Source organism: Oryza glaberrima, chromosome 1 (genome assembly GCF_000147395.1).
Source record: "Oryza glaberrima chromosome 1, OglaRS2, whole genome shotgun sequence".
NCBI classification, from domain to species: domain Eukaryota; kingdom Viridiplantae; phylum Streptophyta; class Magnoliopsida; order Poales; family Poaceae; genus Oryza; species Oryza glaberrima.
Window position 1 is genome coordinate 460,094 of NC_068326.1, and position 12,787 is coordinate 472,880.

Consider the following 12,787-nt stretch of genomic DNA (forward strand, 5'->3'; position numbering starts at 1 on the left):
AAATTAAAAACAGCTGTATTTATCCTCACATTTTTTGCTCCATGATAGATGCATATAAATGAAGGATAATAAAGTCGTTTCAGCTATTTTTCTTGCTTATCGTACACAGGTTTAAAAACAACTTTATGTCTGGAATCAGAGAGAGACTAGTCCACAGGGACCAAAGACTAGCAAAGTATTTGTGTGTAGTTCAGTAAAGCTGCAGTAGTAAAACCATTAGCAAAGTTTCTTTCCGACTGCTCCCGCTCCCAGTGTCTTACTACTACTGATAGCCAATGTTTCCAACTTTGACTCTGCCAACTTGTCCAGTCTCTCAGAGAAGTAAAAGTATCCATTCAAGTAAGCTTAACGAGCCAGCGCAAATGTGTTCCTAGAGTTTGCTTCACAACATTAGTGCTTCTGGAAAAAAAAAAAGAAAAGGCCCAATTTGTTAATCCTGTGACTAATTAACACTGCGCTGGCTAGAGTTCTGATTTTAGTTTTTCAGCTGTTTTGTCGCAACAAATCAGGAGATTTTAGCCCCTTGCAGCAGATTCCCAATGGCTAATAACATGACATATTCCAGTCTCACTGCATGCAACTGCTGTAATATCACACTGGCCATCCATAGTAACAACTACTGAAAGTCGAGAGATATTTAACTATTTGCCACTCTTAAGAATTTACCACTGAACCCACATGTCATAGAGACAGACACATGAGGGCCCATATGTTATAAACTATGAGTGATAAATTCTTAATTGACAAGTCTTAAAAGTGACAAAAAAGTTAAATGCCCCGATAGTTGATTGTCTCTAAAAGACTTAACAGTTCAACTCTTGTACTCTGAAATGCGGTATCGTTATAGCAGGCAGCTGAAAGCCTGAAATCATCTTGGACTAATACTCCAAACAAATTCAGGAGCATAATGTTGCTGCTTCCTGCAAGTGGTGACTAATTTTCCTTTCTCCCTACTTGATGCCCAATAAAACCGAAATTTCCTGGGATGTCTCTCTAAATATATACACATGCGAGCACATTAATAATTACAGTCATCGATGGGATAAATGACATGAAGTGGAGCACATATCCAAGCTGCAGGATAGTTGGAATTACGCCTTCATTTTTTCACCTAGTGTTTGTTGGACAAACCACAGTACTGGATTTCCGAGAGCAGGAATTAGGCTTACTGCCACCAGCGGAACAGCACAAGCAAAAAGCCAGGGCCAAATGTTGTTTGCTGGATGTTTTATAGGCACTGGAGGTCTAAACTTTTCAAGCTCTTCGTGCAAATCCGGGTAATTTTGAAACAGCAGCTGTAACTGGAGAACAAACAGACCAAAGGTTAAGTGATTATTTATCCCAAAATTGTCGACAAAGGGAGGCAATGATATCCATACCTCTCGGTAGGCCTCAAGCCGGGATAGCTCCATTCTTCCAAGAATGTCAAACAATGACAAATACAACATGTAGTTACGAGCCTGACAAACACGGAGATTAATAATTATTACTACCAGCATGGATAAATGAGACAATAGTGTTATGACCCAAGCTCGTGAGGAATTGAAAACCACAAACTAGCAGCAGAATACACTGATAACTTGAGATAATTTGGGAAGAAATTGGGGGATCAGGTGGAGAAGAGAAAGGGGACAAAGGAAGAAGAATAACATCAGGAGGGGAATCAGATTCAATTCATTTCATTCACTGCACTTACAGGATACCACACCACAAGCTTTATAGCTCAACGCACACTCTGACCACGGGACCCATAGTCCATGGACAGAGTATACACAAGGTTCACTTCTAATCTTCTTGACCCCACTAGTCAATAGTCTCTCATGTGTGACAAATAATTAGAAGGAAATAACACCACTAATAGTAATATCCAACTAAATAGCTAAAAGCAGCTATCTGGTATGCTAAATAATAACAGAACTCCATTTCCTGATGAAATGAGGCAAAGCTGATAATTAAGCAGTAGCAGTTCTACATGGAGACAGGCAAGGTGTCACATTGTGTTGCTGGCACATGGTGCACTTAAGCAAGGCCTGCAAAATATGACAGGAACCAGACTAATAAAGCTTTTTCTTCGAAACAGCTCAAAATCACTAGAGTTTGTTTAATATGTTTCTCTATGATAGTAGCAGGCGTTTTTAACTGATCTATATCATGCTTCTGTTCCCTTACCTATATTTTTCCACAAAACTATTGCAGGCTGCTTCTATATATGTAGAACATGCAGCAAGAGCTTCCGAAATATAATTTAGCATTACACATGGCCACATGAGTCAATATCCTTCAGAACAGTGTCGAGTGGCAGTCTGTTTAACCACGATTGAACTTATCCATCAAAAAAAATTCAGAACATGACTTGCTTGTACAACCCGATGTATTTATAAAGATCTCACAAGAATTTATAAAGATCTGAGTTCTAAAAAATTTAAAGATATCAAGAGATGGGATTCTTGCATTCATCAAAATTTTGATGGTTGTTATACATCAGATTATGAAACAAAAAAAATGGACATGACCAAACAAATTATGATTTAGTAGACAGGTGAGTACCTAGCAATGTAAGACCTGCATCGCAATCACAAGAATGTAGATCATGTAACATGCAAAAAAGAACTATAATAACACTGAAGTCACCTTCACTTTCTTGACAAATCTGAGCGAGTCTTCAAATGTCAGTGGCCCTGATTTAGATGCCAGGGCACTAAAGACAACCATCATCCTTGAGTCTGCCCTGACCATCTCATTTGCTCTAGCCATAGTAACACTCTAGTCCCTGGGCTGCATAACAAAAACCAATTATGGCACAACCATTTAGCAGTACATTTACAAAAGACATACGGAGTAATTAGTAGTAGATGATGAGCAGACACAAGACTTCAACTAAGAACACAGCTTAGCCCTGAACTGCAGCCAATAGGAAACCAGAACAGCACCAAGTGGCACAAGAAACGAAATGAACCTGTGCATGTGGTTTTCCAAACCCACCAGATTAGAGCATAATTTCTACACGACCAAACACAATAAGGTAAGCACCAACCACATATACTTTACATTAATGAAATAAGGGGCACCCTGATCATACTCTGAAATCAAAGAATTAGTGTTAGGGCTGCAAAGGTACAGCTCATCTAAAACGTAGCAACCAAGCCACAATGTAGGGAAGAAGCAACCAACCGGAAACAATGTAGGGAAGAAACAACCAACTGGAAACAGGACCAGCGCCGAAAAAGAATAATAGCAAGTAATGGCCTAAGGATAAACTTAGGAAAGAGTAGTAAACCTTTTCATTGGGTTTGCCGGCCTCCTTGTCTAAAGGAAAATCGTTCCATTGGTGAAGAAGAAGAGCGATCGTACTGAAATCCTAGATGAATCGAGGGAATGAAGCATTGTCCAAAATGGAGACAGCAAAGCACACACCTAATATCCTAGATGCTAGAACGCAACAAACTGAGGGAAAACAAGGCCGAATTGCCGACACCATTTTTGCTCTAACAACTACCTTGGTAAGTTCATATGAGAAATGGCGCTGAAATGGAAAGAGATTCAGGTTGTACAGCCCCAACAGAAGCACACAATGACTTGATTAATAGTAGAGCACGGGCAGCTAAAAACAGGCAAGGTAATCAAATCGCCCACTATGATACAGCAAACCAAATGGAACAGGAACAGGCTGGCATTTAGATCAACCAAGGTGCACAACACAATTCGTGGAAAGGCAGTTGAAACAAGCTCATAGCAAAACCAAATCACACCTGGGGACTTGAGAATGGCCAGAAAAAGTGCTGAAAATGTTGCAGTTATCTCGGAGAAGGAACAGGTAGAGGGGGAGGAAGAAGAAGAAGAAGAAGGCATCGGAGCTCTCACCGATCGGCGGAAGCAATTTAGGGTTGAGCAGGGGGTTGGGCTTGCAGCTCCTCCCCTTCCCCTGGCTGGGCTGGCTAGTGGCTAGTCCCGCAAGCTTGGAATATTCCAAGGCGAGGCGACCGAATGGAGGAGGGGAAAGGAAAGGAAAGGGAAGAGGAAGACGAAGCACCTATCCCATCGGCACCGCACGCGCGTACCTACTGACAGGTGGGGTCACTACAATGTGGGCCACACATGTCAGTAGGTATCGAGGGAGGTGGGCGGTGGAACCGCCGTGTGATTCTTATCTCATCGTGGGGGCTCGTCTGGTCAACGAGGACCACGACCCGATCCGCTACGCCCTGGTTTGTTGTTGGGCTCGTTACAACCAATGGGCCGTTGATTACACGACAAATTGGCCCACTCCAACAAAAGAATTATTGTTTCTCTTGATAAGTTTACTATAGGTCTCTCATCTTTACATCGAGTTTGAATCATATCCTTGAATCACAGTCACAGAAATCTTGACCGCCAACTTGCAAAACTAGGTTAAATTAATTAGATCCTCCAACAATATGGATTTTTTTGCGAACGTACAGAGTGATTACACGTCGATATATTAGAAGAAAATGATTTTCTAAATATTTTATCAATAAATAGTTCATTATAAATTAAATTTTATTTAATGAAAATAATATCACTAGATTGTCATTTAAATTGCTATTATATGATTATGATTAACATTACAGTATATTACAATTTTAAAGTTAAACATTAGTTTTAAAGACTGTGTCAAGTTTGACGCACCTTATGAGTGGGATGGAGGGAGTGCATGGCAGAATACCCTCATCCATTAAACGTTCAATCTCATCCATTATTCAGAAATTAAACTATTTGTTAGAGAAATCAAAAGCATCATCGTCGAGAGGTAAACAGCCCGGGTCACCAGCTAAGGCCCCTAAATGACCGCTCAGTGATAAAGGAGGTGGGGGTGCAAAGACAGCCAGGAAGTTTGCCTAGAAGCAGCCACCCTTTAAAGAGTGCGTAATAGTTCACTGATCGAGCACCCTTGCGCTGAAGATGAACGGGGCTAAGCGATCTGCCGAAGCTGTGGGATGTCAAAATACATAAGCATATATATATATATATATATATATATATATATATATATATATATATATATATATATATATATATATATGTGTGTGTGTGTGTGTGTGTGTTGTAGAAGCGGCCTAGATTTGTTCGTCCTGGGTAGAGATTAAGGTCTACTTGGAGAGCTTAAAATTACAAGGAACAACTTGTTGGTGAGAATATGGAAAAGTTGAGTCTCCCAACTTTTGGCTTTAGTTCACTTTCTGGATTCTACAACTACAACTTTTCAAAATTTGCTTCTTGAAATCCAAAAAAAACTAAACTATTTAGATGAGCTTCTTATTTTGAAAAAAATTGTAGCTGTCAAAAGCTCCCCAAACAAGCCTTAAACAGACTTATATATTTTGTTGGTTGCTAGCAATATTAGAATGGGCAATATTATTGGCGGGAGTAGTAGTAGTAAGTGGTGGTGCTATCCTGGTGAGGGCGATGGTGGCCTGAGCATGGGCGTAGGCGGCGCAGCGGAGCGCTAGAGCGATGCTGCTGCGAGCTTTCCTCTTGGTGGCGTGGGCCAGCGGCGGAATCGGCTTGGTGAAGATGAGAGAAATCGCGTCATTGAAGGTGTAAAAGGAGCTTTCCAGAGCTTCCTCGGCGAAGCCGAGCGCGGTCACCGCGTGCTGGACTACGCGCATGGCGAAGCCTTCCAGGCCGACGTCGTCGCAGTCGGGGTAGGAGATCGTTTGTTCAAGCGGCGGAAGCAGGGCGAGGCGCGAGGCGAGGTCGGTGGTGAGAGGGCAGGACGGCGGCGGCAAGATGGCGCCCATGGTTTTGGCGTCGTAGAGCGGCGCGGAGCCCATCACGATGGCTTTGTGGACGCGACAGATCTGCATGTCGCTGATGCCGTGCGAGATGATCTCTTCCGCCGTATAGTAGTCCTCCCTCGTCGGCGACGCGCCGCCGGCCGGGAAGGCGTCGACGTGGTCCAGGAGGCCCTGCATCTTCGCCTGCTCCACCTTCAGCTCCTCCACGAAGCACGCCATGCCTCTACGGATCCTCGCCAACACTACTGAATTTGCCCCCATAGCGTACCTTAGCTCACGACGACTACTTCTTCCTTCAATTCTATCGATCCGATATATGTTGCCCTTCCTGGTATGTATGTATGTATAATTATAGGAACAACACAAGACTATCCTGCTGCATGAATCCTGATCGATCTTGGCTCGCATCACCCGAGGACTCTCGATCCGACTCGGATGCATACCCCCTGCACTCATGGCCCTCACCTATACACATCGATAGATGCCCGCAACACGAATTAAATTTGAAAATATACTATTCATTTAATTTTTTCTTAAAAATATTTAGGATGTAAATTTTTTTTACTGAAATATACCGTCGATCTCACACAATTGTTACATGAAAATGACATGAAAATGATATCGCGGGCAATATCACACAGCAGCGCGCGAGACCGCACGGGTCTCGCGGATTGGAAAAGTGAGACCGAGCGCTCTCGCTCATGCAACGAGCGATACCGTTCAATGCCAATTCAATTAGCGATTAATTCAATTACTAATTAATCACTAATCATGATAATTAATTACTAAATTATTATTAGTTAATTATTAATTAAGTAATTAATCACTAATTAAATGGAGCCGTCGGAAAGTATCACTATTTGATTTTGCGAGACCGACGGTCTCGCTCTTCCTTTCCACGAGACCGCGCGGTCTCGCACTTTCCTCACGCGATACCGCCCGTAACATCACGTGAACATCATTTTCGCGCTACAGTTGTGCGAGATCGACGGTATATTTTCGTAAAAAGTTTTACATCCCGAATATTCCTGAGAAAAAAACTGAATGAATAGTATATTTTCAAATTTAATTCCCCGCGACACCACGAGATTGCTAACTATATTTCGCAAAGCTATCGAGATTTGATGGCATCAACATATCATTATTTACATATAACTCAAATAGTTATAGGAAAAAAATAAAAAATTAATAACATCAATTGGCATAAGTCTATAAATAAATGTGTAAGACCAAATTTGATCTACAATGTCTAGAGAAAAAATATATATATTGTCAGGGTTATGGATACCACATACCTAATAGTAGTTGACTAAATCTCGGCAGGATCCACCACATACCATATCCTATACGGAAGCAACCTTCGGATATAGGAGGAGTTCCGGATAAGGAAAGACAACCAGAGTTCTACATGGAAACGACAAGGACTACTCGGATTGTATCCATATTGGTTTCCCTAGTTCTAATTGGACAAGGGGACACCTATGGGTATAAATACAAGCCCCCTAGAAGGACAGGGGGACACCCACAACGGGACAACCACCATGAGACGATCAACACCCAACACAATCGACATAGAAGCCATAGTATAGAAGCCTACATACGCTAAGACACGCCGCCAGGATATCGACTTCAGGGATAAGCACGGCTAGTACCCTATGGTGTCTCCGGATACTGTCAGGAGAGATGAAAGCGCTATCTCTGATCTCGCCGGGCGCGGATTCGAGGAGGAAGGCTACCCGGTTTTCGACTACGAGTCAGATCGTTAGACCGACATGTCGACAATAGTTACATAGGCTACCCCAAACATTGTACTGGTGTGATTATCATGAATAAGAGCAATACCGGCTTTGGCTAACAGGATGTAGGGTTATTAGCTGACAATTCAGGGGTCCGAACCTGTATAAAAATCCCTGTCTCCATCTCTTTTACCTCAGTCTCGCGTATATCCTAGCACCGACGGTCCCCATACTATGCAAATACCAGAATTGCGACATCAAACGTCGACATATATAATCAAGCAGTCAATAGTACATGTTCAATGCAGATAAAATTTATCCTTTTGTTTCTTCATGTGTAAATCAAATTTAGACTTGTATTCTTGTATAGTGTTTCATATTAACGTAATCTATCTTATTATATTAGCAAGATATATCTTGTCAAATTTTATGAATTCTTTATTTAACAATAACTATTTAAAGCATATGCATACACCTAGGTTCTATGGTTATGGTTTATTAAAAAAACCAATACATATAAAATTAGCATTGGTGCCGTTGTTTTTAAAACCGGAACATATTGAGAAAATCGCTGAGCCGAGTGGACCGGGTGGGAGAAAATCGTCAAGCCGAGTGGGGATGTTGAATCCCCTCATCTTTATCCTCTCTCACAGCACTCCTCTCTTCATCCTTTCGTCTCCCCTCCTCCTCATCCTCTTCTTTGCTCTTCCTCTCCTGGGCATGGCGTGGCGTGGCGATGGCCGCCCCTTCGGCCTTCCTCTCTCGGGAATGGCGGTGGCGGCCTCTTCCTCTCTTATGTGTGGCGCCGCGATGGCGGCTACCTCTTCCTCTCCTCTACCCGATGGCTATGGCAGGTGCCTCTCTTCCACTCCCCAGCTTGGTGCGACAGCTACCAGATCTGGCCACCACGAGCTCAGGGTGGCTCGATCCACACGCAGCCGCCTCTTCCTCTCCTCTACGCGGCGGTGACAGTGGCACCTGCCTCTTCCACTCCCCAGCCCGGTGCAGCGGCCATTGGATTCGGCTAACAACGTGTCTAATTCGGGTGATTTGTGAATAAATTTCTGTGATTTGTGGAGGGTTGTTGGTTGATGAATCAATGGTGGTATGTGCATGTTGATGAATCAGGAAGGTGTTCTTGAATGTGGGATGCTCTGGAGGGTGATGGGGAGTGGCTCGAATTGAGCAGATGCATCGAGCCAGGATTTTACTTTTATTCCTAGAATAGCACATTTGAATTCTCCTCATCAGTACCGCATGCTGTGTGTCGGTTGTGAAACTCGGCACCTATGGGGTTTTTCAACCGGCACTAGACACTAGACATATCTAGAACAAATTAATTCTTGTTTTTGTTATGTATATCGACACTAGACATATCTAGAACAAATTAAGTAAATAAAGCAATAAAAATAAGGAAATCCCTCATAATTCACAGATCGAGAAAAGGTTAGAAAAGATAGAGCAGAAGACAAGGTGGAAATATGACCAATATCACACATTCACACTTAGTAGGTAGCTACTAGCTGGCTAGCTAACTCCCCTTCCTTAGCTTTATACCCCCTGTCAGCTATATATGCGAAGATCGAATCGTTATTTGATAGTACTAAGTGGGATGTGATCTCAAAAGGTTAATTTGAAGCGAGAGATTGCATATGCGCATGCATGGCACTGACAGGGAAGAGACGGATCGAAATGAAAGAAGAAACTAAAGGCATCTACTAGTAGTACTACACTCGCAGAGTAAGAGAGCAATATGTCACGCGACAGGCAGACATACTATTGTACTAGAGATGAAAATTCACTTCAAAGATCGATCTCAATGAAGAATCGATCCAAAGTCATACACATCCCCAACTTGAAGTCTTGAACAATACTAATATATATCGGTAATCTGGATCATATATGTATATCGAATTAACAAGCGGGTCTCACATATATCGAATTAATATTGAAAATTCACTTCAAAGATCGGAGTGATTAATTAATCTCGTCTCAAATCATTCCATATTAGTTAATCTCTCGACGTTATTGGAACAGTCAGGAACAAAACGGTGTTGCAATAGTCGGTCGATCGATGTGCTAGCTAGCTAGCATGTTAATTATTTGCTCTCAGGATTTTATTGGTCTGTTTTAGTTTTTCCCTTCTCTTTCAATGCATGCAAGATAACCTTTTCTACTAAAAGGCTCAAATCAAAGGCCATGAGCCTTTTCCTTTTCAATTAGCTAGTGCGAGTTTCTTTCTTTGATATCTGTCTCTCTAGATAATATACTTTTTCAATCAACTAATTCTTGAGGCAGATACAGTTACTCCTTCCGTTTCAAAATGTTTGACACCGTTGACTTTTAGTACGTGTTTGACCATTCGTCTTATTCAAAAAATTTAAGTAATTATTTATTCTTTTCATATCATTTGATTCATTGTTAAATATACTTTCATGTACACATATAGTTTTACATATTTCACAATTTTTTTAATAAGACGAATGGTTAAACATATGCTAAAAGGTCAAAGGTGTCAAATATTTTGAAACGGAGGGAGTAGTATATAATGGAGTACGGTTTCATACCATCTTTAATTTCTATCCTGATCGATCATGTCTGTGTGTTGTGTTTTGCCTGCCGCGGATGAAATACCCGGCCCCGTACGTTACAAACTCCTAAAATTAAAGACCATCGTTTCAAGATGAGCTGATAGCGGGACGTAATAAAACATAATCTGCAGGGATTGATAATATATATAACTGTTATTATTACTGGCTATATATCGTACATATATGCTCGAATAGGGCATGAACATCAAATCCTCAGGGAATCTGGGCAGTATTCTCTATCTTTGTTGGGCAGAACTAAAAATATATATATTGGTCTTCCAATTATTATATTTCAAAATGCTATCGTCCATCGAGAACGAACCATGCACATTAACAAAGTAACTATTCCATCGATCAATAGCCTAGCTAGCTTGCGTGTTAATTCTCGAATATATGCTCTGCATGAGTAGTGAAGATATATACCCATATGGCATCCTGTTGATTTTCTCTCTTTACTACCTGATGATCTTGTTTCCCGGTACTATATATACACATGCCCTTACTTTTATGTTTTTGTATCATATATATCAGTACTAGGATAGTCATGTACACATTAATAATTATTGAGATAAAATGTGTGATGGTAACTGAGTTTGCATTATTTACAGAACTGTTGCATGGCTGCTGAGATTAGTAACAGAATCTACTACCGTTACGCCCAATATAAGAAAGATGACAATATGTAGTACTTGGATAGTAACAGGTGCATGGAGAGGCTTAGGTGGTGTTTGAATCTCTTTGACGAAGATGAAGGTAAAGATCAAGCGTTTCATATAAAATGAGGTGGTAATAATGTATGATAAATTAAGTTTTAATTATTACAAACTTGAAAAATGGATTAATATGGTATTTTAGAACAATTTTCATATATAAAGTTTTCACACGAAACGCACCGTTTAACAATTTGAAAAGCGTGCCATTTTTATCCAAAAGTTTATCCACTTTTTTTTAGTGGATTGAACGGGGTGAAATCGCTGATGCATCCTAGCTAGCTATTTATATCTGAATTTTTGAAGCAAGACTAGACAAATTAAGCTATACTGGCGTCCATAGTTCAGAATTGATAGGGATAGTTTTTTTTTTCCGTCGATAGTATATTTCGTTATATATATATTTTTAAAAAAATAAAATATAGATAAATGTATGATATATCACTTAACAAACATGCAAAATTCTAAATCAACCTGTCGAAGTTGTAAAAAAAGAATAAATTAAACTATAACTACATGTACTATATTCACAACCTTATTTTTTCTCAATTCGTCTTGGTCAAATTTATAATTGTACGTTTGTGGAATATGCATGATATATCACATATTAAGTTATTTTTATCAATTTTTCCTTTTAAAAAATCAAATATATATTAGGATAATTTGCAAGAAACGAGAGGCGTCCCTTATTAGGAAAGGCAGGGGCGGAGCTACCTAGATTCCTGGGTATTCCCGGGAATACCCAACTTTTTTTTATCAAAAAATAAGTATACTTCTAATATATACACATGTACACATGGTATGTTAGTGCACCTAAATCCTCAACTTTTCGATCCAAACACGACCCAACCGACCTCTTGCAATGCCTCCTACCAACCCGACCCACTTTGTCATGACCCATCAGACATCAGTTGACCCACTTAGCCACCACTCTTCCAGACGGCGCCCTCTTGCTCTCCCTCCGTGACCCATCCCTCCATAGCTCGGCTCCCTCGCGCCACTCCCCATTTGCAAACCCTAGGCGGCGGCGCGGCGAGGCAAGGCGGCAACCGGCGGCGGGAGCTGGCCCGTGCTACCGCGGAGGGGGAGGCCATTGCCACAACGGCCGGCGCTCGACACTCCGCCAAGCTCAGGCGGTCAGGACGGTTGGGTGGCCGGTGGCCGCGAGGGGCAGGGGCGGCCAGCAGTTCAGCGCTTAGACGGGAATACCCAACTTTGAAATCCTGGCTCCGCCACTGAGGAAAGGGAATGACTTGTATAGTTTACCTTTGATTGGACAATTAATAATTAACACTATTAATTAAGAAAGTTAAGTATATTTGAATTGACATTCCTATATTTACAGTGAGACATTGGAAAAAATAATGGAAAAGTAGAAACCCGGTCATATCATTAGATATACGCACACTTTTTCATGCATGCATGTCATCGTGCTTGTTGACATATGGAGAATAGTGGATGCATGCTCTACACCTATGCATTCCCAAATAATGGCGTCGATCTGGACCAACTGATTTACTGATCGAGCACCATGCTTAATTATGTGGGCATGCATATATATATGGAGGGGACCCACCCACTAGCTGCTAATCTCATCCGTCTCCACTTGATCACTATCCTCACATTCAGATGCATATGCCTTCCATCTTGCATATATGTATATATGCACCAGTTTCTCTTCTTCCTCTCCATATATATGCATCCCTCTAGCTAGCTAAGCTAGCTTCTCTCTAGATTTCTCTCTGTCCTCTCTGGAGCACTCTTCTCTTCATGCACCTTGATCTATATGGAGTACTATTTCTCTTGATTCTGTCTCTCTTCTCTCCTGGAATCCAATCCAGCACAACCATCACCAACAAGCTTTAAGCTAAGCTAGCTAGATAGCCTAGCTAGCCTAGATATAGAACACGTAAGCGTATATAGTGTAGTATATCTGAGAATATAATGCGTTGTCTCGCAACACCTGCAAAGATAGAGAGAGAGAGATTATTATT

General features: G+C 41.3%; 1 protein-coding gene across 3 annotated transcripts; it reads right to left on the reverse strand.

The window, feature by feature from the left end:
* Positions 1-620: 620 nt before the first annotated feature.
* On the reverse strand, positions 621-4,017 carry LOC127761636 (uncharacterized). Of its 3 annotated transcripts, none has more exons than XM_052285964.1 (4): positions 3,862-4,017; positions 2,632-2,775; positions 1,380-1,460; positions 621-1,301 (listed from the first exon to the last, which is right to left on the reverse strand). In XM_052285964.1, exons 2-4 carry the CDS (start codon positions 2,752-2,754, stop codon positions 1,092-1,094), a joined length of 414 nt encoding a protein of 137 aa, XP_052141924.1. In that variant the 5' UTR covers positions 2,755-2,775; positions 3,862-4,017; the 3' UTR covers positions 621-1,091. The 3 variants fall into 3 exon arrangements, with proteins under 3 accessions (XP_052141924.1, XP_052141939.1, XP_052141932.1); XM_052285979.1 differs by having other exon boundaries at positions 2,632-2,770; positions 3,862-4,008; XM_052285972.1 differs by lacking the exon at positions 3,862-4,017 and adding an exon at positions 3,750-3,855.
* Between the last annotated feature and the right edge of the window lie 8,770 nt (positions 4,018-12,787).